Source organism: Nelumbo nucifera, chromosome 8, assembly GCF_055504915.1.
Source record: "Nelumbo nucifera cultivar China Antique chromosome 8, China Antique-T2T, whole genome shotgun sequence".
NCBI lineage: Eukaryota > Viridiplantae > Streptophyta > Magnoliopsida > Proteales > Nelumbonaceae > Nelumbo > Nelumbo nucifera.
Window position 1 is genome coordinate 18,141,391 of NC_142656.1, and position 26,557 is coordinate 18,167,947.

The window sequence follows — 26,557 nt, forward strand, 5'->3', positions numbered from 1 at the left end:
CCAAAAAGACGATTTTAAGATAAAACAGAACTGATCAAGTGACCAGTTCTCAAATTTTCCGGTCCGATGTGGTTTTGAAAACCATGACTCAAACTCTCAAATATTTATTGCATCCGGTAATTTTGATATCAACACTTTAAACCTTGATTCTAGCCCCTTTCACTTATAAGTGATTACTTCCTTCTTACTTACCACGTTTGACATGCACAATTTAATTATATTTTAAGGAAAAAGGTTCATCAATAAGGAGCTTTCTTACATGAATTAATTTATTTTTGTTATATCGAGGCGTCATGTGTCTGATCTAAACCATCCATCATATAGGAACCCACTAGATCGGCAACATGTTCAATCCCTCTAAACATCTGTTTTGAACGCGTAATAATCAGTTTTGGGTTGAATTTTTTTTTTCCCATGAATGGAAAGTGGTAAGAGGAACTCCTGACCTCCAAACTTCAACCAAAATAAATTCTAACACTGCAGACTAGTTTGTCACATGTAAGAAGATTCTTTGTCATTAGCTGACCAAACAACCCCACTACCAAATTGTCAAATCCAAGCCCTTCTTTACATAGAATTAATTATTTAAGAACAAATATTTAACAAGTAAAAGTAGGTAAAAGAATCCAACCAGGTTCGACCCAAACTTAGAAATTTGTCCAGTTACAGACTTACAGCTCTTCCTTTCAAAACTTTGGATGCCCATATTAGAGTGCCGACAACCATTCGGCCTACCCATTAATCAACTTAAAAGCGTAGACAGTAGAAAGTGGGGAAGTTGTAATTAGAGATTAACGGAAATAATTAGACAAAGATGAAGAACTAACGAGTAAATTGTGAGAGACATGGAGCGGTAAAAGTTGGTTGTTTTAACATTGAACAAAGACGTTCTTATAGCCAGTGTTACCGACATTTTAAAAAGATCTCAAATAACCCCACCAGCTGATTCAGACCACGCTCTCTTAGAAAAATCTAGACTTTAGCCTCTCTGTCTTTCTGCTTAAAAACTAGTTTCTATCCTCAATTTCCCTTCTCACCTCGTAAGACTGCCCAGATATTCTTAGAATCTTCTTTCTTCAAATTATTTCTGATTCCTCTCTCTCTCTCTCTCTGTAAACCTCTGGGCTCTGAGCCCCCCAGAAAGAATGTGTTTGCAGGACGCAGAACAAGTAGGGGAGACTATGGAAAATTTTGGTCTTTGTGAACAAGAGAAGTCATGGCCTGTGCATTCAGGATTCTTAAACACCCATGTTGAGAATTGGGAAGAAAAGTCACCAAAAAGTACTCCTGATCGGATTTCTTTAGAAACCGCCAATTCCACTCCTGTAAGGATTTTTGTTTCTTCTTATCTTCACCTCAGAGCAATGATTTTTTTTTTCTCTCTGATTTCGAGGTTAATCATTTCTTCTTAATTTTCTTCTAAGAGATTTTATTAAAATACCCATTTGGTTTCTGGGTTTTAGCTTATTAAGCTTTTTCATTTTAATTTCACAGTAGCTTTTTTCTGTTGATTTCCTCTATTATGAAATTCTTTCTAAAGAGGGCATCTGTTTTATTTTTTATATGAATGGAACATCAGTTTTCAATGTCAATGCAATATGCTTCTTCCTCTGTGACTTTATTTTTCTGAATGGTGCTAGTCCATGTTATCTTTATCTGTTTTATGGGCTGTTTGTTTATGTTTATTTCCACATGATCACTTTTCTTTCAGCCTCTTTTTGCGCATGCACTTTTCCTCCTGATTGGGTTTTGTTTCTTCTTTCAATTCGGCATGTCTAGTTGATGATTGAAGCTCTCTTTTGCAGAACCTAACGATGGATAATATGCTTTGAACTTCTCAGAAATTGAGTTTTATGTATTTCTTCCTGTTGATTTCATCTGCCCATGAATCCATGATTTCCTTCTTCTCATTTTCATTTTATTAAAAAAATATTTTATGAGTACTTTTGTCTTCGCAAATATGTGGATTTTCGTTTTACTTGCTCACTTCCTTCTCTCTATCTTTGCATTCTCGTCTGTCTCTCTAACACTGATAAGATGACTGGAATAGCTGATAGTTTTCTTAATTGATTTTTATGACTACATTTTGTTCCATATCTTAATTTTTCATTGGGTTATTTGTTTCAAGTTCCTATAAGTGGTTCTATCTTCTTTTTTCTCAGTGGAGTTTTCCTCCATATGGTGATTCAGTTTTTGGAATGAAATGAAACACTTTCAATGGATTTCTGTTTTTTTTTTTCATTTGTAAGAATGAGACAGTGATCTTTGATTTCCTTTTTGATTCAATCCAAATTATGTTTTGCTCAAAAAATATTTCTCTTACTCAACAATACCTTAATCCTTTCTGGGGTTTCCCCATTTCTTATCTATTGGTCATTCTTCTGTGTTTTTTATCTAATTTTAGTAGAAAAACCTTCATATCAGTCTGTCAGTCTGTTGAAGTGATGTTGTGACTCTGGGTGTAACATGCTTTACTCAACAATACCTTTTCTGGGATTTTCCCATTTCTTATCTATTGGTCATTCTTCTGTTTTTTTTTTTTTATTTTAATTTTGGTAGAACCTTCCTATCAGTCTGTCAATCTGATGAATTGATGTTGTGACATTGTGGCCCTTGTGGGTATAGCATGCTTTAATCAAAAAACATTTCTCTTACTCAAAAATACCTTAATCCTTTCTGGGGTTTCCCCATAAAGGATACCCATATATGATGAAGTGATGCTGTGACATTGTGGGTGTAGCAGCTGGAAAGCATTTGTGAGAACACAGTGGTCGTCGCAGACAGTAAACAAAACCACTTTGTCCCCACTATTCGTTCAGGAGACTGGTCTGATATCGGTGGTCGTGAGTACATGGAGGATACCCATATATGCATTTCTGACCTGGCTAAGAAGTTCGGTTACAATGTACTTGATGGAGGGGCTATTTCCTTCTTTGGTGTAAGTTTTTTTTTCCTACTCAATTGAATGAGTTGCATTCTCCAACTCTCCATGTAAGTTTCTTTTTCTGGACCCTTATTAAAACACAAGCAATGGTCCATTATTTAGATGAACTACTTCAAAGAGAAAAAAATTGTTAACAATAATTTGCACAAAGAAAATAGGAAGCGAAAAATACAGTGGAGAGCAGAAAATAGAATGCACTGTTCATCCATTGAGGTCAATAATATGAGAGTTAATAGTGCTCTGGTGAAATGCCCAGTACTCAAGATGTGTGGGCACATGTGGAGGGAGGGAGAATATGTGATTCCTAATTTGGCTACATTGCTTACCAATCCCTATTCTCATTCTATGGGTGTTTTAAGGTAACTATGTTCATGTCAGAAATGAGTTATGATTATCGATTGTTTGAACTTGCTTATAGATGGTTTTCATCTCTCTTCAAATTCTTACCAAAAGAAGATGTGGTTATCGGATAACCGGTTAATGAACTTTTTTGACTTCCTTCTATTCATCTTTTTGATAAAAATGAAATAAAAAAAAAAAAAATTCTTATGATCCTTGCATGAAATACAGGACCTGGATACACATCCATGTAGTTTTGAATCAACCTAAACATTTGCAGTTTCTTTGCTCATTCGAATAAAACAGAAATCTGAAGGAATCAAAGTGTCAAAATCAAATTTTAGTAAGCATATGACACTTACAGAAGCTCATACCAGAGTGAAATATCTAAGAACACTCATATTCTCACAGGTTTTTGATGGACATGGAGGAAAGGGTGCTGCACATTTTGTCCGTGATAATTTGCCAAGAGTCATTGTTGAAGATGCTGATTTCCCCTTGGAGCTTGAGAAAGTGGTCACAAGGTCATATATGGAGACAGATGTTGCATTTGCAAGGAAGTGCTCTGTTCAGTCTACCCTGGCTTCCGGCACAACTGCACTCACTGCTATGATATTTGGGAGGTAGGTCTCCCATAAATCACTACTAGTTGGACATTTCTTTTATGCTCTCTGTATGTATTAAATTTGATAGCATTGGTATAGAGACTAAATAATTTCAATTTACTATTCTGATATTGTCTGGACAGATCTCTGCTAGTAGCAAATGCTGGGGATTGCCGTGCTGTGCTGTCTCGGCGTGGAGTGGCAATAGAAATGTCAAAGGACCATAGACCTTGCTGTACAAAGGAAAGAATGCGCATCGAAGCCCTAGGTGGATACATAGATGATGGTTATTTGAATGGCCAACTGGGTGTAACTCGAGCTCTTGGTAACTGGCATATCGAAGGTATGAAGGAAATAGGCGAACAAGGTGGGCCTTTGAGTGCTGAACCAGAATTGAAATTGATAACACTCACTAGAGAGGATGAATTTTTGATCATTGGAAGCGATGGAATTTGGGATGTATTTTCAAATCAAAATGCTGTAGACTTCGCAAGGAGGAGACTCCAGGAGCACAATGATGTGAAGCTGTGCTGCAAGGAAATGGTTGAAGAGGCAATCACCCGCGGGGCAGATGACAATCTGACAATTGTAATGGTGTGCTTTCACTCAAATCCTCCTCCCCAAGTTGTGGTGCAAAAGGCTAAAGTTAGAAGGAGCATATCAGCAGAGGGGCTGCAAAGTATTAGATGCCACCTTTTACAGGGAGATAGCTAGGTAATGGGTAGCAGCTAATTAATTGGTTAGGGTTGGTTTGTGCATAATTCTTACAGAAGTAAGATCTTCTACTTATCATTCCTGTTCTGGGTCTGGGGGAGAATTGCAGCCTATTCACAGGTGACTTTTGATTCACAAGGAGGATTGATACTGCAATCCTTAATTTGTAAATACTGTCTGTACAAATAAGATATTATATTTTTCCCTCCACAAAGAGAAGATTTTGTTCTTCTCAAACAATTTTTGCTGTAATAATGACTGGCTTGATGTTTTCGTTAGACAAGTTTTGCATCAAGTCATAATGCAATCCTTTGTGAAAAGCCTGTTATTCTCATGGAAGAAGCAAACCAGAAAATTCTGCCTACTGGACATTGCCCATTTAGCACTAACCCATTTTCTGAAACCCCTTTTAGAAATTATGTGAAATGTGAATATCCATAGTCTTTCTGAGGATGCTGGCCCCACTGGGTCTCAGTTGATACCAACATAACGAGACAAAGCAAATGTATGTCATAGTCACTGAATTGAAGTGCAGGTTGAGACGGACAATAGATCATCTGATTGTGCTTTTGGAAACTTGAACGGATTTAGACAGTTTCAATCATGTGTTTTGCTCTTTTAGGCAAGCAATAATTATTACTTGTTGAGCTTATATAAGGTAACGTGAGAGAGAATCTTGCAGGCCAATGCCAAGCTTCAGAGCTCACAAGGGGTGATGGGGCTTTTTTTGTAAGCGACCTCAGCACCGCATGAGGTCTACAAAGTTCAAACACCACCTGGGCAATGGTGACTGAACAGCCAGATACAGTTTTGGCAGGCTATCAATGAGAAAAAAAATCAAAGAATCATGATCAAGCCCATGTGAGCTGCTGAGCTTATTATCATTCAAATCTTGTCTATAAGCCAGATCACCCCTTTTCATGATTTTACAAGGCAAAATCTTCTAATAAGATCAAAGTGTTTTTCCTTGTGGTTTTTGTATTACCAGCTTGCTTCAAGTTTTCAGCCATGAACGAACTTATGATGATGATCATAGGGTATAAATAAAGGCATGTCCTATCTGAGACTAGTCGCATGGTCTCCCCCGTTAATTCGAACCCTGGAGAGAGAGAGAGAGAGAGAGAGAGAGAGAGGTTCAGATAATGGTCTCTGCCATTGCTGTGTGTAGTCATTCGATCCTTCACTGACAAGGGGAAGTGATGCAACAAGTTTGATGCATTTCAGCAGTGAGCTCGAAATTGTCATTGACAAAATTTGCTGGAGATAACTTGCAACAAAGAAGCCTTAAAACAAAAACTAAGTATATGCCCATGTGGTTTTTGTATTTTGAAACTCAGTCTACATGGATCAAGTAGGATTTTAACAGAATTAAGCAGGGATTTTTTCTTTTCTTTTTTTTTTTAAAGGTGGTAATCATTTTCATTAGATATTGAGTAGAAAAAAGCTGTAAATGGAGAGAGATTTCCGTTACAGCCGACTACAAAGAAACATAAAGACACAATACAAAGAAAAGCATCAACCAGCAAAGGTATCATCCCACAAAAGAGAACCCTAGTGATCAGTGAATTGCTGGTAGAGGCCCACTTTACAACAGTTCTCTCGACCTAGCCACAAAACTTCTAACTGGGCAGGAAACATCTTCAAAAATTTGGCTGTTCCCTTCCCTCCAGATGCACCAACAGATTGCAAAAGGAACTATATTTCAGAGCTCTCCTTCAAATGAAAGCTTGTATTCTCCAAGTAGAAAACAGGAGCTCAACATCAGGAAGGTTGACCCACGACACCCCAAAGAAACTCAGAGCAAGAAACCACATAGCCTGTGAATTAGTGCAATTCATTAGGAGATGCAGGACATTTTCTTCATCTGTGCCACACAAACAGCATCTATTGACAAGGGGCAAGCCTTTCCTTCTTAAAGCATCAATGGTGGGTGCTTTTCTTTTGATTGCTGTCCAAATAAAAAAATATCACTTGGAGGGAATCTTTTGCTTCCAAATCTAAATCCAAGGCGGAGGCTCAGAATCTACTGTCAATAGGATATGAAGCATCGAATTGACTGAAAATTCTAGATTTAGCATGCCGCCACCAAATCTGATCTTCTACCCTCTCAAGGAAGTCAGTATAGAATTTCATCAATCCTAGAATAACGCCCAAATGATAGATGTGTATTCAGCTAATCCGAATTGAAGTAGAATGAGACTAAAAGTGGAAGATAGCTAAAAGTGAAAATTAAACACAAACAAATCATTAAGTATTCTGAACAACTCAAGTAACTAAGGTCTGTGTTTCATGCACTATCTCAGGAAATTGATCAAGTTTGCAAATACTATCAAAGTCAAGGTCTTTAGGCATAATCTGACTTAGGAAACTAACGTCCTTGGAGACAGACTGAAATCTAATCTACTGGCCACGAAGTCAAGTACCAGTGTTTTGCATTCACGCAAATATGTTTATGTTATAATTGCCAGCAGTGTGTTGGTATTCAACTTGATATCAATCCATCCATTAAACCATCCATAACCAATAACAACCCATGCCAAACACAAGGGAAATCAACCCATGATGTCAAGTGGCAAACTTATTTGTTTCATGGATCATACATGAAGATGTAAAATGTACATATGCCTGTGCTTTTACATATGAAGAGTGAATTAATCTTTCGTTCACCGAAATATCAATGCGTTGTTGTACAATTTTGAAACTGTAACCTTGCCATGTATTGGTTCTCAAATATCATGTAGCCAGAGGATATCATTTATCTAGCATTCCAAATGTCATCAGTTCATGATAAGCACTTTTATGTTTCAATTTCCGAGATTGGCTGCAAATTGAGGAAGAGACAGTAGTAGCCATGTATTAGAATGATCTTAATGCAGAACAAAATCTGAAACCATTAAATCTAAGTTACTTGCAAATTCATGCTAAGCCCCCTACATATATATACTGGTAATCTTTTTTTCTTTTTTTGGATAGGTAACTGCTAATCTTGTGTTGAGGGAGAAAAAACATCCCCAATTTTATACTAACAGCCTTTAGAATACCCAATATTAACAAGGTACGAGAGCAAACCAGAATGGAAGAACTGAAAACAAAAACAGGAAGCATACACAAATCACAGCACATCAAGGGAAAGTGAGATGAGAGGAAGAAGAAGAAGAGGAAGATCAGATGCTCTGGACTGCTCTATTTGCACAAAGACAATTCTCTGGTTCTATAACCAGTCACTATAGCTATTGGTTTAAAAGAGGGATTGGGGGAAGGAATGGTGGCTAAAAGCCCAAAGACAGCAGTAGCTGAGTAGCCTCCAAGTCTCGCTCTGGTCATGCGAAAAGAAAAGCAACATAGAGGGAGGGAGGGGAAGGAGACATACCCCCCCCCCACCCCACACACACACACACACCAAACACTTCAAGCTTCCCTGTAATCACAGCAAATAGAAAAGAAGCAAAGGTGGAGAGAGTTTCCACTTGCAGAATAAAAGCCAAAATGAGAACATTCGAACACTAAGCAATGACCCTATGGATATACCCTCAACCAAACCCACCCTAACCCATTTCATTTGACCCACATGTCAAATGGTTGGCTTTGGACGGGTTGTAGGTGGATGGGTTGGGTGGGCCAAACGGGTTGATCAGAGATTGCGACCCCAATAATTTTGCATATATGCCTTTTCTCAGTACTCCGCATAGGGTGTGATCTTTGAATGGATACATGCTGGAATTTAAGTTAGTTGGAGAAGCATAATGTGACTCATGAGCAACTGAGTCCCATTTTAGACAGCTTTATTATAAATACAACTTACCAAAACAAATGTATAAATTGAACTATGAGTAGCAAAGGATTGATTTGTTTCGAAATGGCTTCTTTTGGTTGGTTACTGATAGATGAGCCTTGACAAATGATAGTATCATAGTGCAAATGTATCCAAGATTAGTTATTTGATTTTGAGTAGTAGCTTCTTGAACAATTAAACCCTTGCAACCTACCTTCTTTCAAAAGATAAGCCCCTTCAATGCTCTTTACAATAGTTTCTGCAAAGTATATATGTAGCACATGAAGCATCACAGAGAGAATCTAAATTATCAAGATCACATTGATATTTATTATTCAATACAATGAAGAATTTTGTACCGCGGGGTGAACATATCTTTTGATTCAGAGACAATCATGGAAAAACTAACTGCCATTGCAATATTAATTTAAAGGCCAACCCAGTGCACGAGGCTCCCGCCATTGCCAAGTTAATTTGCAAAACCAATATTGAGCATGCTTGAAGACAGAAGAAAGGGTCTAAGCCTGATGATCCAGTAAGTGTTCAAAGATTGTCAAATATAGAAACAACTTTTTGAATCCACCTTCACAAAGAAGGAATCCATGGTTCAAACAAATTTAATACCTATGGCCCAGATATTCACAAACATCAGGAACAACAGAAAGTAAACAAACATTTTTTTTTTTCTGAATAAAATGAACAAAATTTTGCTCCCAATAGCATATTGCACTCACACTGATGAAGCTCTATAATACAGAAAACCATCCTCCATTCTCCATTCCTTCTTCAACCATATCTTTCTTAGTAAACAACCTTATGAATGGATTCAATCAATTACTTACTGATGGAGTGAGATCTAAAACAAACAGAAAATGCCAAAAATGTTGAAAGCGCCAACATGAATGAATGAGCAAAACAGGCATTGATCATTTTAGAAGATTGAAATGCAAAAGAAGACAAATAAATAAACATTACTTCCAGAAGATGATGTTAGAAACACGCACAGAGTAACCATCTTCATCTCAGATTTTTCATAAACAAGGATCTTCCACCAAGAGAGACTGCACAAAGCAGAAAAGGAAGAGGAAATAATGGCTGTACCTTTGAGGGCTGAAATAATAGCTGTCATGGAAGGATTTCAAAAAGCTAAGAAGTTGCACATCCACAAATTGATAATTGAAGGGGATCCAAAGCTAGTCATAAATTGGCTGCAAAAAGGAAGAGGATGTTGGTTGGTGGAGCTACGTTAATGAAATAAGGAGAATCAAGTGGCTGTCCCAAGGAATGGAGGTTAATCTGCAATTGGTGAAAAGAGATGCTTTTGCTGATGCATTGGCTAAACAAGGGGTGGGAAGGAACCAATCATTTTGGGCTATGTTGTAAACCTTGTTTTATTGAGGGAGATCTAAGAGAGTTTATCTCTCCCTTCTTTCCTATTGTATTTCTTTGTTTAAAATTTAAAGAATCCATTTCAGCTATTTCTAAAAAAAAGGTAAAAGTCATCAAAGAATTATGAATGGTAAAAGTAAGTGTACCCAAAAAACCAAAGAACCTTATACCATTGGCATGACTATTAGAACAATATGTTAGGCAGAACTCCTATGGAGCTACCTTCATAGCATATGAGAACTTCTCAATTTCTCCAAATGCTGCACAAACTTTGCTACTGGAGATGCAAATGGAGTTGAAGAGAAGGGGAAGCTCCATCAATGACTTGGTGCTGCATCAAGAAAACTTGAATAAACTGATCCCATCTGCAGGATCTAACAGAACATTTCTGGTCTATGCCTAAGATATATTCAGGGTCATGAAAAATTAAATATTAGCATATTAATTTCTGGAATTTTGATTGTTAAAAGCATTCACAGTTGGAAAGCATCTGCCCATATCTGCTTCAACCTAGAATTCAGTTAAATATAGTCTTCATTGACTCAACTTAACTGAGTCTTCAGATCTTTTCTCATTGCTTCAACCTACACCCTTTCCACTTTTCTCCCTATCCCTTTCAGAACTCTAATACTATCAGACCATTAGAACACACACTGTTGAACAGGAAGAAGAGATGAAGGGAGAGACGAGAGGACTGAGAGCCCAAAAAGATACTGCAGGTGGCGCAGTATGTTATATTTATACTAGGGCGACAACAACTAAACATAAAGAGAAGTAAAAGTACAATAGTACCCCTGCGGTACTATACATATAAAAAATAACATCTGTTAACACTCCCCCTCAAGTTGGAGCATAGATATCAATCATGCCCAACTTGTCACATAAATCATGATGTCTTGAGTGGTGTAGTCCTTTTGTAAAGATGTCTGCAAGTTGGTCCTCAGAGCTGACATAGGGAGTACACACTTCGCCTGTGATGCCTTTCTCTCTAATAAAATGCTTGTCGACTTCGATGTGTTTTGTTCTATCATGTAGCACTGGGTTAGCAGCAATGTTTATGGCTGCTTTGTTATCACAGAATAGGGTCATAGGCCTGTCCACTGGAAAACCCAACTCACTCAACAGATTCTTTATCCACATACTTTCAGCCACTCCATGAGCCATTGCTCGATATTCAGCTTCAGCACTGGATCTAACCACCACACTTTGCTTTTTACTTCTCCAGGTAACTAGGTTTCCTCCTATAAAGGTGCAGTAGCCACTAGTAGACTTTCTATCATTTACAGATCCAACCCAATCTGCATCAGTATACACTTCAACTTTCAAATGCCTGTGTCTTTGAAACAACAAGCCAGCACTTGGAAACGTTTTAAGATATCGAAGGATTCTTTCTGCTGCTTCAAGATGAGTGGACATAGGTGCATGCATAAACTGGCTAAGGACACCAACAACATAAGCAATGTCTGGGCGGGTCATAGAAAGATATAACAATCTCCCTACAAGTCTCTAAAACTGTTTCACATCCTTGACAGGTTCACCTTGGCTGTCACCTAATTTATGGTTAGGATCAATGGGAGAGTCAATTGGCTTCATTCCCATTTTTCCAGTATCCTGGAGTAAATCTAGGATATACTTCCTTTGAGAAATGAAGATACCCCTTTTTGAGCGGGCAACTTCAATTCCAAGGAAGTATCTTGGAGGCTTACTTCAAACTGTGTGGCAAGAAAACTCTTCAACCTCTGGATTTCATCCTTCCAGTCACCAATGACAATTATATCATCAACATATACTATCAAAGCAACAATTTTACCTTCTCCTCTTTTCACAAACAGTGTGTGATCAGATTGGCATTGCTTGTATCATTTCTGCTAAACCGCAACATGGAATCTACTGAACCAAGCTCTTGGTGATTGTTTCAACCCGTATAAAGACTTCTTCAACTTGCACACCTTCTGTTCATTGCCTTGAGCCTGAAAACCAGGGGGTTGTATCATGTAAACTTCCTCTTCAAGGTCACCATTCAATAATGCATTCTTGATATCAAGCTGATGTAGATCCCAGTCAAGGTTAGCAGCAAGAGAGAATAGAACTCTAATGGAGTTCATCTTGGCAACAGGAGCAAAAGTCTTTGCATAATCAACTCCGTACACTTGTGTAAACCCCTTTGCCACTAAACGAGCTTTATACCTCTCCACCGTGCCATCAGCCCTATGTTTGACGGTGAACACCCATTTACATCCAACTAGATCCTTTCCCTTAGAAAGATCTACAAGTTCCCATGTGCCATTTTTATGAAGGGCATTAATTTCTTCCTTCATGGCATCTGTCCATTCAGGTACTGAAAGAGCTTCTGCCGCATTCTTAGGGATAAGGACACTATCAATGGAAGAAAGAAATGCACGAAAAGAGGGTGAAATGTTTTCATAGGAAACAAAGTTGGAAATGGGGTGTTTAGTGGTGCACGATCTAACACCTTTCCTGTGAGCAATAGGAAGGTCAAGGTCATTAGCAATAGAGGTATCAATTGCAATGGGGTCAGGGACATCATTGGGAACCAAGGTACCTGAGTGAGTATGATCCGCCCCTGAGGAGTTTGATGGCATTGGAGGTACAGCTTCTAGATTCTCCACAGCTCTTGAATTTGGTTGGCCTTTGTGACGACGGAAGAAGACACGAAAAGGCAGAGGATCAAGAAGAGGAGGGAGCTGAACCAGTTTCTCCTCATTCCTACACTCCCCCTGAGGAGAAACAGGGAAAAAAGGCTCATTCTCAAAGAAAGAGACATCCATGGAAACATAGAATTTCTGAGAAACAGGATCAAAACAACGGTATCCCTTCTGAGTGAAGGAGTACCCCAGGAATATGCAAGGAATAGCACGAGAATCCAATTTCCCACGAGTGGAAGACAGATTTTGGACAAAGCACTGACAACCAAATACGCGAGGAGGAATGGGAAGAAGGGGGGCCTTAGGGAAGAGAAGCTGATGTAGGGCTTTGCACTCTAACCAACGAGAAGGCATACGGTTATGAGGTAGGTAGAACAAAGGACAGCCTCAAGCCAAATACGTTTGGGGACATTCATATGGAGTAGTAAACCCCGGGCCACTTCAAGGAGATGTCGGTTCTTTCGTTCAACAACACCATTTTGTTGTGGTGTTCGGGCACAAGAGTTACGGTGAAGTGAACCACGCGAAGCAAAGAATTCCGTGAAATCACTATGAAAATACTCTTTCGCATTATCTGATTGAAAATTTTGGATTTCAGTTTGAAATTGAGTGAAGACCAACCGCTGAAAATCTTGGATAATTTTTGGTACTTCCTCCCTGGTTCACATGGGATATACCCAAGTATATCTAGAATAATCATCAATGATGGTAATAAAATACTTGTAACCACTCTCAGATGGTAAAGTAACAGGGCCCCACACATCAGAATAAACAATGTGAAAAGGAAATTCAGATTTACTATTTTTTGGAAGAAAATGAGTTCTACAATGTTTACTCAATTGACACGTTTGACAAGAGAAATCCGAAACGGACACTGACTTAAACAGATCTACAAACACCACTTTCAAAGACTCAAAAGATAAATGACCAAGGCGACAATGCCATAAATAAACTTGACTCTTACAGGACTGACTCTTAGACTCTGTAACATGAAGACCAGCCTTATTCTCCAACATGTAAAGTCCATCAACCATACGTCCTCTATCAGTCGTCCTCCCCGAGGCCAGATCCTGGATCACACAATAAGAAGGGAAAAAGGTCACTGAGCAGTTTAAGGAATTAGTAACACTACTAACAGAGAACAAATTAATGGGAAATTTTGGAACATGTAAAACATCAGAGAGGGTAAGACCGAGGGGAAGAGAGACGGTTCCTTGACCAGCTATGGAAGCATATGATCCATCAGCTAGTCTCACCTTGTCTCTTCCAAAAAGAATGTGATAGGTTTGAAAGTAAGAGGACGTACCAGTCATGTGTTTTGACGCTCCAGAATCAATGATCCATGGAGAGTCAAGGGTGTGAGAAGCAACATGGAAAGTTGTGGCAGAGTTACCTGATGTAGACGCGAATGAGGTTGAGGGAGGAGCATCCATCTGACGAATTGCTCTACCATAGAGCTCTAAATGATCACGGAAGGAATTCATAATATCCTCCCTTGGGTCAGATCCAGATGAATGTGTCTGAGTCACAGTATGGATGGGGGGTTGATTCTCTCGAGTAGCCATGTTGGCCATAGTGTGTTTTTTTGTACCTTGATGTTCTGACTTTTTATTCATATCTGAACTTTGCTTCTTATTCAGATCTTGAGCCCATTTCGGCTTTCCATGAAGATCCCAACATGAATCTCGGGTGTGTCGGGGCTTCTAGCAATGAGTACACCACAATTTATCTTTGTCATCCATTTTTTTCTGAATATCTCCTTTCCTGGAAGAATTTCCCCCACTAGTAGTAACACTCCCTTTTGCTGCCAACACAACTGCATCTCCACCAGAATTGTTCATCAAATTCTTTCTGCTTTCTTCAGATTGTACAAGAGCATAAACTTCCTGAACTGATGGAAGATCCTTAGAACCGAGGATCTAGACTCTGATAGATTCATATGTAGGGTTCAAACCATGTAAAAAAGCAAACACTCTCTGCTGGGAGACGAGTTTTTTGTACAGTTTTGCATCTTCATCACACTTCCATTCCACACTCTGATAATGATCAAACTCCTTCCAAACAAAAGTCAAGTCAGAGTAATATATAGATAGACACCTCTTCCCGTGTTTACAAGTAGACGATTCTGCCTATAGTTGGTAGATTTTTGCATAGTGTTGCAGTTCCGAATATGTTGATTTTGCTTGTTCCCAGATCTCATTTGCCGTTTCAGCCCACATGAAATTCCTCCTTATTTGAGGTTGCATAGAGACTAAAAGCCAAGACATAACCATGATGTTTTCCTGATTCCATCTATCATATTCAGCATTCCCAGAATGTGGTTCTTTTATTCTTCCATTAATATAACATATCTTCCCCCTTGCAGTGATGTACAACTTGATCCCTCTTGACCACTCTAAATAATTTAAACCATCAAGAGGGACAACAGCCATGGAAAAGGATATGTCCACACCCCCACTCATTCCATTCAGCGTTGAAGAAACACCGGATGTAGCAGAATCTTCACCACTCATGATTTCAGATTTGTTAGAATGCTCGAGTCAGGGGTATTTTGGTCATTCTGGTGTATCTTCTTGAATGTGAAAGGTCTATTATATCTGAGTTTAAGTTATGTGTCCCATCTTCTATGAGGGACAAGATTGTCTTTCTTGTAACTCTAAGTTTTATGAATAAAATTCAAGTGGGTCGGCTAGGAGAGTGATTTTTCACATTCTCTCTAGTCTGGCCGAACACACTTCTTCTTCTCTCCTTCTTCTTCTTCTTTCTCTTTTCTTTCTTCTTTCTTCTTCTCTACTTTGACCTAGAATCAACTAGAGTTTATTCACATGGTATCAGAGCTGTAAGGTCGTATCCTCACTTCTTTCTTGCTGTTGTTCTCTTTCTGGGTTCGCCGCCAACCTTCACAGTCATCTTCTTCTTTTCCAACTGACCTGAGTGAAGGTTCGATAAGGGGCTGAAAAGGAGTTGTCATTTTGTGGGCCTGGAGGTGAGAATGCCTCCGGTCATTGCTGTGGTGGTCGTTGGAGTGGTATATTAAACCCTCTATTCAGTATCGAAGAGGGCTGAATGTGGACAGGTATGAACACTACTGTTGCTGGACCAAGTAAGGGACTGTGAATGTTTTCTTTTTGCTTCAAAAGTTGGTTGTGGTGATGCTCGGTGTGACTGATATGCATTTCAGTCGTGCTCCTCTGCATTTCCCTTCATATGTATGCTGAAAGAAGAGTTGTCGACTGCTGAAGTTCACAACAGCAGTAGATTGGTGGTGGTTGTGTCGTGGTGATTGGTGTATCTATGTTTCTAAATATTTAAAAGTCGATCTCCTGGACCTTGTGTGTAATCAGTTCTGCAGTGTGCAGCCCAAGTGTTTGATGTGAAGACTGAGTGATTTCAGCCTTAGTGTGTTGATGGTGAATGGTTCTGCAGTATGCAGCCCAGGTGTTTGATGTGAAGACTGAGTGATTTCAGCCTTAGTGTGTGGTGTGTAATGTGTATTTAAAGAAGCTGGAGTTAGTGGTGTTATAAGTGAGATAAGCCTTGTGAAAGAGTGTGAGGTTGTGTTGTGTATTTGAAGGTGAAATAATTAAGATGGCTTCATTTGAAAATGGGAATGATAACAAAACAGGTGTCATGCTTTCTCTAGACTATCTGTGTTCAAATGACATCCATCAAGTTGAATGGTGAGAATTATGTACCATGGGCAAAATCTGTGGAGGTGTTCTTGAAGGCCAAGAGGAAGGTAGAACATGTAAGAGAGGAGAAACCTTCCTCTGATTCCCCTGGGTTCAGTGACTGGGAACAAGAAGATGCACAAATAATGACATGGCTCTGGAACAGCATGGAACCAAAGATTAGTGTGAACTTCATGTTCCTAGATACAGCTAAGGAAATCTGGGATCATGCTAAGAAGTTGTACTCTGGACAAGACAATACAACTAGGGTGTATCAATTATACCAAGAGTACTTCAATTTGAAGCAAGGGAGTCAAAGCTTGGAAGAGTACTATGCAAGTTTGAGGAACATTCGTAATGAGCTCAATGTGTATCACCCTCTAACATCAGATGTCCAGATCCAACAACAACAATGTGAACAACTTGATGTGACTAGGTTTCTTGTGGGCTTGAAGGCCGAGTATGAGTCTGTCAGAGCACAGATATTGAGGGGATCAGCTCTCCCCTCACTTGAAGAAGTTTTTGCCCGTCTTAAGAGGACATCCATTGAGTCGGTGGAACATTCTTCCTTCTCTGATAGATCTGGTTTGGTAGTGACTAAAGGGAGTGGCCATGGAAGTAGAAGTGGTGGTGGCAGCAGTGGCCCTCCAAGCAACTGTGGTGGACACATGTTTAACCGGGCTAGTGGCCGGACTGGAGGCCGAGAGTCAGGGGGAGGCCGTGGAAAAGGAAGGAGTAATGCTCAGAGAAAATGTACACATTGTGGCTTAGAGAGGCACACAGTTAATTTTTGTTATGATTTGCGTGGTCCACCCAACACATGGGCTAACCATGCTACATCTAAGAGTAGTAGCACAATTACTGAAAGCCAGCAAACTGCCCCAACCCCCTCCACACCCGCTTGTGCTTCCGGCAGGAAATGGTGAGTGTACCACGGGCAGTATATGAGCAGTTCCTTCAAACATCTCAGTAGAACACAACTACACTTGCCCATTCAGGTATGACTTGCTTAGCTTCCAAAGCCTCACCCTGGATCATTGATTCTGGAGCCTCAGACCATATGTCTGGGACTCTTGATGTATTTTCTTCCCTTTCTCGCTCCTCCACATCTCAGACACTTGCTAATGGTTCTACATCTCCTATTTGTGGTGTTGGTGATGTTGATCTCTCCTCCTTGTCTTTAGCATCTGTTTTATATGTTCCTAAGTTCCCTTTTAACCTTATGTCTATTAGCAGATTAACCAAGTCCCTTAATTGTTTTGTAACATTCTATCCTTCTTCTTGTGTGTTTCAGGATCTCAAGATGGGGAGGAAGATTGGTGGAGGGCATGAAGCAGGTGGTTTGTATTACCTTGATGGTGGTGGCCCCCCAGTGGCTTTTCAGTCGTCTCTTACTCCTCTCCAATGGCACTGCAGACTTGGTCATCCCTCTCTCAAGGCTTTGAAGCTACTAGTTCCTTCCTTGAGTCATCTTTATCATTAGATTGTGAGTCATGTCAGTTGGGAAAACATCATCGAGTCTCATTTAGTCCAAGAATTGATAGTCGTGTCTCAATTCCTTTTGCTTTAGTTCATTCTGATGTATGGGGTCCAGTTAAAGTGGTGTCATACAATGGGTTTAAGTATTTTGTAATCTTTGTTGATGACTTTTCAAGGATGACATGGATCTATCTTATGAAAGACTGTAGAATTGTTCTCTATTTTTCAGAAATTTCATGCTGAAATACGCACTCAATTTGGTATTCATATGAAAATACTTCGCTCCGATAATGCCAAAGAATACATCTCCTCACCATTTCAGCAATACCTAGAACATCATGGAATAATTCATCAAACTTCTTGTGCCTACACCCCGCAACAAAACGGTGTAGCTGAATGGAAAAATAGACATCTTCTTGAAATTGCTCGGTCCTTGATGATCAATATGCATGTCCCAAAGCATTTTTGGAGTGATGTTGTTCTTACATCTTGTTTTTTGATAAATCGGATGCCCATGTCAATCCTTGGAAGTCAATCCCCTTTCTCCGTGTTGTTTCCCACTTTGTCTCCATTTCCTCTCACCCCAAGAGTCTTTGGTTGTGTTTGTTTTGTTCAACACTTGGGGCCTGGAGTAAACAAGCTAGATGCTCGAGCTACGAAGTGTATTTTTCTTGGCTACTTGAGGACTCAGAAAGGGTATAAGTGTTATAACCCAAAATTTCATAAATCGTTTGTGTGCTCTGATGTCACCTTCTTTGAATCAGTTCCATTTTTCTCAGATGTCGGGGTCTCTTCTTCTCCCTCTATGGTTCCTCTTCCTGTACCGGTTGTGGACCCTCTTCCCGTAGCTCTCATTCCTACTGCAGATGCACATCCTATGCTTGTTACTACAGAGAGGCCGCCAATTACTCAAGTGTATACCCGCAGAAGTGCTTTGGCTCCTCCTCCACTTCAGCATCTGTCGACAGATCCTGCTATTGCTCCTTCTCCCTCAGATCTTGATCTCCCTATTGCTTTGCGGAAAGGTAAACGTACTTGTACTTCTCATCCCATTTCGGACTATGTTTCCACTGCTCACCTTTCTGCTTCTCATTGCAAGTTTATATCATTACTCTCATCGGTTCCCATTCCCAAGACTGTACAGGAAGCCCTTACCTCCCCAGGGTGGCGGCAAGCCATGGAAGAAGAACTCTCTGCTCTACAACATAATCACACGTGGTAACTCACCACCCTTCCTCCTAGTAAGCACACTATTGGGTGTAAATGGGTCTATACAGTGAAGCATCTTCCTGATGGCAGTGTGGAACGATTGAAGGCACGGTTAGTGGCCAAGGGCTATTCTCAGTTATATGGTGTGGACTATATGGAGACATTCTCTCCTGTGGCTAAAATTGGTTCAATTCGGGTGTTGATCTCATTAGCTGCTATGTACGATTGGCCTCTCGTACAACTTGACATAAAAAATGCCTTCCTACATGGTGATCTTGTTGAGGAGGTGTATATGGAGTAACCACCAGGGTTTGTTGCTCAGGGGGAGGCTGGTAAGGTGTGCAGGCTCAAAAAGGCAATCTATGGACTGAAACAATCTCCACGTGCATGGTTTGGCAGGTTCAGTGAAGTTGTGAAGGCCTTTGGGATGAAACAGTGTCAGGTTGATCATTCTGTGTTCAGCTATAACTCAAAGGATGGGAAAATCTTGCTAGTCGTGTATGTGGATGATATTGTCATAACTGGAAGTGACAGCAATGGAATTGACAAGCTGAAAAAAATCTTACAGGACCACTTCAATACGAAAGATCTAGAGAAGCTAAAGTATTTCCTAGGAATAGAGGTTGCAAGGTCAAAACAGGGGATCAACCTATGTCAGAGAAAATATGTTCTTGATCTACTTGAAGAAACGAGGTTGTTAGGTGCTAAACCAGCAGAGACTCCTATGGAACTCAATGCCAAGTTAAGTGTGGATGCAGGTGAAGAGTTTGATGATCCTAAAAGATACAGAAGGTTGGTGGGAAAGTTGAACTACCTGACCATTACCCGACCAGATATATCATTTGTTGTGAGTGTGGTGAGTCAGTTTATGCAACATCCCCGGGTTCCTCACTGGGAAGCTGTTCTGAGAATTGTTAGGTACCTAAAGGGTGCTCCAGGTCATGGTTTGTTATACCAAAAGGGAGGAACTCTTGAGATGGTAGGGTACACAGATGCTGACTGGGCTGGCTCTATATCAGACAGGAGGTCAACCACAGGGTATTGTACCTTCCTAGGTGGAAATCTTGTAATTTGGAAGAGCAAGAAGCAAACAATGGTGGCAAGAAGTAGTGCAGAAACAGAGTACAGGGCTATGGCCCACACCACATGTGAACTAGTATGGCTGAAGAACTTACTACAGGAGATGGGTTTCTCAATTGACAAACCCATGAAACTATACTGTGATAACCAAGCTGCTGTTCACATCTCATCCAATCCCGTCTTCCATGAAAGAACTAAACATATTGAGGTGGATTGTCACTTTGTGAGAGAGAAAGTGATAAGTGGGGTAATAACTACATCTCATGTGAGCTCAGGAAATCAGTGGGCAGATCTCTTCACAAAAGGATTGTCTCGGGGAAGAATAGATTACATTTGTAACAAGCTGGGACTATATGATATATACTCTCCAGCTTGAGGGGGAGTGTTAGAATGCTCGAGTCAGGGGTATTTTGGTCATTCTGGTGTATCTTCTTGAATGTGAAAGGTCTATTGTATCTGAGTTTAAGTTATGTGCCCCATCTTCTATGAGGGACAAGATTGTCTTTCTTGTAACTCTAAGTTTTATGAATAAAATTCAAGTGGGTCGGCTAGGAGAGTGATTTTTCACATTCTCTCTAGTCTGGCCGAACACTCTTCTTCTCTCCTTCATTCTCTTTTCTTTCTTCTTTCTTCTTCTCTACTTTGACCTAGAATCAACTAGGGTTTATTCACAAGATTCAAAAAAACAACACACGAAAGAGGAACACAGCCTTAAAAAGTTGTTACAGAAGGTACCGACCACTTCTAGACCTTCAGTCCACCATAAAAGCTGTTGTTGCAGCACATAAACAAGGTCCTTACAACCTACAGTTTCACAGGAATCAAACGACCCCACAAAAAAAGGAAAGAAAGAGGTGCATCTCACCTCACATCCAATCGACAGACCTAGTATAGGTCCAACGCAGGCACACGACCAGAAAAGAGAAGAGAGAAAAAAAGTTACTTCAGTCGAACATCAGGACAGCCGAACACTAGATGATAACAAAGTAAGTCACCCTCGAAACAAAGTCTTCTACATGCTGGGAATCTGGTGCGAAGAAGAGGAAAAGACAGATTGCTCGACTTCTCCCTTCAGACCTAGTTGTCCTGCTCTGATACCATGTTGAACAGGAAGAAGAGAGGAAGGGAGAGAGGAGAGGAGAGAGGAGAGGACTAAGAGCCCAAAAAGATACTGCAGGCGGTGAAGTATGTTATATTTATACTTGAGCGACAACAACTAAACATAAAGAGGAGTAAAAGTACAATAGTACCCCTGTGGTACTATACATATAAAAAATAACATCTATTAACACTGATGTGGACGCGTTTATTGGGAAGAAGTATAGCCGTTGGCAACAGCAGTAATTGGGTGTTCTCAACTCTCATCTTATCTAATTCCAGCTAGATACAATTCTATCTTATCTATTCAGCATTCTTATGTTATCTTATCAGTTCAATCTTATCTTATCTTATCAGTTCAGTAGGATAGATTAAGGGAGTCTTATCTTATCTTATCAGTTCAGTAGGATAGATTAAGAGAGTCTTATCTTATCTTATCAGTTCAGTAGGATAGATTAAGGGGGTTTTATCTTATCTTATCAGTTCAGTAGGATAGATTAGTAGGGAGTCTTCCTAAAAGTAAGACTCTTATCTCTTGTAATCTCCTATTTAAGGAGCTGATATTATTCAATAAAGGCATCGAAAATTTCAGTCAAGAAAGAGAGCAAAGGAGAGTTGGTGACCTCTTGAACAAATCACCTTTTAGGGCGGCAAGATAGGTTCTTCAAGAAAAGGGAGGAACAAGGGAAAACAGGAGGTTTTTCCCGTGGACCAACCCGTGACGAGATCCTATTCTCAGGTCCATAACAATTTGGTATCAGAGCAAGGCGTCTTGAGTGACCTTGAGCAGTTGACGACTAGGGTTCATGAACTGGAGCTCAAGATCGTGGAAAACAACACGGAGGTGCGCGAGATCAAGGACGACGTCCGAGAATTAAGGCACTTGATGGAGTTGTACTTTTCCAGCAAGGAAAGGAACCCAAAAGGGGCTGCAACCACAATCGGCCGCCGACCAGACATGGCAGAATCGTCTGGTGAGCAGTAGGTCGTTGCCCTAGCGCAGGGCAAATGTTCTCTTGAATGGGCCTGATACGGATGCCGATCAACACTGTCAAGGGGCTCCAGCATCCCGTGAGGAAAAAGTTAGCAGCCTTAAAACTGGTTTGGTTCATGTTGCAAGGAAGATGCCCATGCACATTTTATACTTGGCCTAATGCACCAGAGGTTGGGTCAGCCATAGAAGGCAGTGCCAGCATATGAAAAGGCAGCAAAAATATTACTTCGAAGTGAGGAAGAGATTGACAGGCCTGAGTTACTTTCTTTAGTTCAAATTCATCATGCACAGTGCCTCCTGCTAGGAAGTACAATTGATCATTGTGTCGATAAAGAACTCACGCATGAAGAACTTGGAGAAATTATTTCTAAGTTGAAGGAGTCAGTGCAGTCAGATATTAGACAAGCATCTGTCTGGAATACACTTGGTTTATTACTTATTAGAACCGGCCGTCTACAGAGTGCTATATCGGTTTTATCCTCTTTGTTGTCTATTGCTCCTGACCACTTGGACTCCCTTGCAAATCTTGGGATTGCTTATCTTCAAAGTGGTAGCTTGGAGTTGTCAATGAAATGTTTCCAAGATTTGATTCTAAAAGATCAAAACCATCCTGCGGCCCTAATCAATTACGCATCTCTTCTTTTGTGTAAATATGGTTCAGTTGTTGCAGGTGCGGGGGCAAGTGCTGGTGAAGGAGCTTGTATGCCTCATGTTGCGGCTGCAAATGTTGCAAAAGAGTGTTTGTTAGCTGCAGTCAGATCAGATCCTAGGGCTGCACATATCTGGGTGAATCTTGCTAATGCATACTATTTGGCTGGTGATCATAAAAGTGCTAGAAAGTGCCTGGAGAAGGCAGCAAACCTGGAGCCTAATTGCATGTCAACTCGATATGTTGTTGCGCTTCATCGTATCAAGGATGCAGAAAGGTCTCAAGATCCCACTAAACAACTTTCATGGGCTGCGAATGAAATGGCTTCAATACTCAGAGAAGGGGACTCTGCAACAATTGAGCTTCGGATAGCATGGGCAGGACTTGCCATGGTTCACAAGGCTCAGCATGAAATTGCAGCAACGTTTGAAACTGGACATAATGATTTGACGGAAGTGGAAGAGCAACCTCTGTACACACTAAAGCAGACAATAGAAGAGGATCCAGATGATGCGGTTCAGTGGCACCAGCTTGGCCTTCACAATCTTTATACTCTACGGTTCAAGACATCTCAGAAGTACCTTAAGGCTGCAGTTGCCCGCGACAAAGAATGCAGCTACGCATGGTCAAATCTTGGTATCTCACTGCAGCTGTCTGAGGATGAACCCTCTTCATTGGAACCCGATCCAGGGGGGAGCAAAATCATTCCACCTATCCTGGATTCCTTTGATTGAGTTTTAAGACACATATCCTAATTTCGAGCTTGAGGACAAGCTCTTAGTCCAGGAGGGGAGTAATGATGTGGACACGTTTATTGGGAAGAAGTATAGCCGCCGGCAGCAGCAGTAATTGGGTGTTTTCAGTTCTCATCTTATCTAATTCCAGCTAGATACAGTTCTATCTTATCTATTCAGCATTCTTATCTTATCTTATCAGTTCAGTATGATAGATTAAGGGAGTCTTATCTTATCTTATCAGTTCAGTCGGATAGATTAAGGGAGTCTTATCTTATCTTATCAGTTCAGTAGGATAGATTAGTAGGGAGTCTTCCTAATTAGCAAGGAGTCTTCCTAAAAGTAGGACTCGTACCTCTTGTAATCTCCTATTTAAGGAGCTGATATTATTCAATAAAGGCATCGAAAATTTCAGTCAAGAAAGAGAGCAAAGGAGAATTGGTGATCTCTTGAACAAATCACCTTTTAGGGTGACAAGATAGGTTCTTCAAGAAAAGGGAGGAACAAGGGAAAACCTGTTTTTCCCGTGGACCGACCCGTGACGAGATCCTATTCTCAGGCCCATAACAAACACACACAAATAGGTGGTTCATGTACAGCAATTGTTTTCTTCCTCTTGAAGAACTCAAACATCCGTTAACTGAAGGCTGAACCAGGTAATAACATAATCAAAGGTATGATCACCTTTAGTGCATTAAGCTGATGCAAAAACATTCAATATTCTACGAAGTAAGCATATTATCAAGGCTGCTTCTTCAACAAAAAAGGTTAAGGCTATAAGAGTATGGAAACCCCTGGAGAAGGGATTTTGGAAGCTGAATGTATAATTGGTGAAGAAGGGATTTTGGAAGTGTAAGAGCAATATATTTGGGGTCAATTAGTGAAGGAATGTATAATTTCTGTTTATATTGTTGTTGATTAAAGAAACATAAACACATTATTGAGAGAGAAGAAACAAGTTTTTCCAATTGAACAGAGGATAATTTGATATTGTATTCCTGGCCAGATAGTAGACATGGAAGTATTGCATTGTTAGAAGAAACCCAAAAAACAATATGATGTCAATATCCCAGATCTCTTCTAATAAAATGGAGAAAAGGGAGAATTTCATTCGTGTGTGGTTCTATTTTACATGCATTTACTAAAGACCAAAAATGAACAAGTATAAAGAATGACTAAATGAGCAGCACAGAACAAAAAATAGAATAATAAAATGGCTGAGCAATAGAGGTTTCTGTCACTACACTCTCTTCTTGTAACAAAGCTATCTTCCTTCACTCATCTTGCTTCTAATCTCTGTGTGCGCAAGGTGAATCAAGAACAGAGCCGCAAAAAGAATAGCAAGAATAAGCATCACAAAAACACTATTCCATCCTCTGGTCGAAATATATCCTGTCAGCAGTGGGCCCAAAGCTGCACCAACAGAACCAGTACCATCTATGATAGCTGTGACAGTAGCTAAAGCTCGGGAATTCCCATTGATCGAGCTCTGTGTACCCAGATCAGCTGCAACAGCTGTGGTAATAAGTGCATACGGGCCATTCACAAGCAATCCAGAAAGGCACATCAACACAATGTTGGTGGACATAGAGAAGCTTCCATAAATACGATAAAGAATAAGAGAAGGAATTGAGAAAATCAAGAATAGAATTGATGTAAGAGCACGGGCCTCAGTCATATCAGAAATGTATCCCGCCATAATGCCACCAAATACTCCTCCTATATCGAATATCGTTGACAGCATTCCCGCAGTTTTGTTTGATAAATGCTTCCCAGCAACAGCTTCAGTGCAAATATGAATTTAAAGTAAATACTAACCCAATCCAGAATTTCATTACTGAAGTAGAGCTTGGAGCTAAAATTTTAGCAATCACATACATACCTGTGTGCCTTATATAGAAAGGCAACCAGTACAGGAAGGTGTAAGCCACGAGTTTTGAGAAGAAAAGGCAAAAAGCATATGGTGCTACACCCGGTAACCTCCAAGCCTCTAAGAATCCAATTGCAGCTGTTGAATCTGGATGTTCGGAGTGAAGGAGACCCTCTTCTTCCCCGTTGATCTCTTCCAAATTCTTCATGGATTCAACTTCAGAACTCATCTCTATCTCTTTCCCAGGAGAAACAAACCCTGCATCTTCAGGATTCACGACAAGGAACAGGAAAACCAAAATGCCAACCAAAATAATGAAAATGCCCGGCAACACAAACGACCAGCCCCAACCAAAATCTAACACAGACGAAGAAACAACCGAACCAACGATATTGCCAACCGAAGTATGAGAATTCCAGATCCCCATTATCAGTCCCCTCTTCGCTTTCCCGAACCAATTCCCAACAACCGCAACAACACAAGGCCATCCGGTCGACTGAAACAACCCGCTCACAATCTGAACCACCAAGAAAAACCCTAAAGAATGTATCTTCCACCAATATCCCAACCCAAAAACAATTGTAGAAACCCCACTCGCAACCATCCCAAATGTCAGAAAGAGCCGAAGATCAATTCGATCACCAATATGCCCAGCAAAATACATCCCTAAAGAATACGCAGACAGGAAAGCCAGATCGAGTTCTCCCAGCCTATGAGGTCCACGTTCTCCATCAAACGGAGCCCAACCGGTATCAGTTGAGCTCGAATTGCGCCCAGTTTCGGAAATTGCAGCTTCATTAGATTGTACTTCGGGGCCTAGGACGCTCTTTACAATGCTTGGGGGCTTTCGAGAAGCGTGGAACGAAGCGTAAGCTAAAAAAGTAATCAGGAAGACGCAGATCTGGAAGAAAACAATGTTCTTTTGAGCGATTTTGGTTGCAGAGAAGAGACTGTAACCGGGAGATAGTTTTAGGGTTCTGGTTTCCATCTTTTTATCCGTGGAAATAAAGAGAAAGAATGCTAGTCAAAGAAATGGAAAAGACGATTAGACGAAGGAGAAGAACAGAGCTGGGATTCTTCGGACAAGAGATCTTCGCCCATTCCGGTAATAACTGTGTAGGCTTCATCTGTTGGAAACATTTCTAAGCTCTGTCCACGGTAGTCGTAAGTTGACCAAATTTCCCTGGTGCTCAGTTGAACCGCCCGGTTTTTCTGTTTTTTGGTCGGATCGAGTTGATCCTAGTAAGCTACTGCAAACTAGTAAGGGTTCGCCCAAGGTTCAGCAAACCACTAAAATATGGGATGCTGTGCGCAGAGGTTTTGCACTTTTGCTTGAAGGAGATC

General features: G+C 40.4%; 2 protein-coding genes and 1 pseudogene across 8 annotated transcripts; 2 read left to right on the plus strand and 1 right to left on the minus strand.

The window, feature by feature from the left end:
- Positions 1 to 882: 882 nt before the first annotated feature.
- Positions 883 to 4,922, plus strand: LOC104588499 (putative protein phosphatase 2C 27). Of its 2 annotated transcripts, none has more exons than XM_010246445.3 (4): positions 883 to 1,325; positions 2,741 to 2,938; positions 3,695 to 3,906; positions 4,032 to 4,922. In XM_010246445.3, the coding sequence occupies exons 1-4, from the start codon at positions 1,146 to 1,148 to the stop codon at positions 4,600 to 4,602; spliced, it is 1,161 nt and encodes a 386-aa protein (XP_010244747.1). In that variant the 5' UTR covers positions 883 to 1,145; the 3' UTR covers positions 4,603 to 4,922. The 2 variants fall into 2 exon arrangements, with proteins under 2 accessions (XP_010244747.1, XP_010244748.1); XM_010246446.2 differs by having other exon boundaries at positions 2,744 to 2,938.
- Positions 4,923 to 7,080: 2,158 nt separating this feature from the next.
- On the minus strand, positions 7,081 to 26,355 carry G3PP5 (Major facilitator superfamily protein). 6 transcript variants are annotated; one of them, XR_733806.3, is made up of 4 exons: positions 25,226 to 26,355; positions 24,588 to 25,125; positions 9,109 to 9,187; positions 7,081 to 7,423 (listed from the first exon to the last, which is right to left on the minus strand). XR_733806.3 is itself a non-coding variant. In XM_010246448.3 (3 exons), exons 1-2 carry the CDS (start codon positions 26,199 to 26,201, stop codon positions 24,608 to 24,610), a joined length of 1,494 nt encoding a protein of 497 aa, XP_010244750.1. In that variant the 5' UTR covers positions 26,202 to 26,355; the 3' UTR covers positions 7,081 to 7,423; positions 24,588 to 24,607. The 6 variants fall into 6 exon arrangements, 4 of the variants coding, with proteins under 4 accessions (XP_010244750.1, XP_088749466.1, XP_088749467.1 ...); XR_016079558.1 differs by lacking the exon at positions 9,109 to 9,187 and adding an exon at positions 9,476 to 9,582; XM_010246448.3 differs by lacking the exon at positions 9,109 to 9,187.
- Positions 9,466 to 24,549, plus strand: LOC148789669 (uncharacterized; annotated as a pseudogene).
- Positions 26,356 to 26,557: the final 202 nt, after the last annotated feature.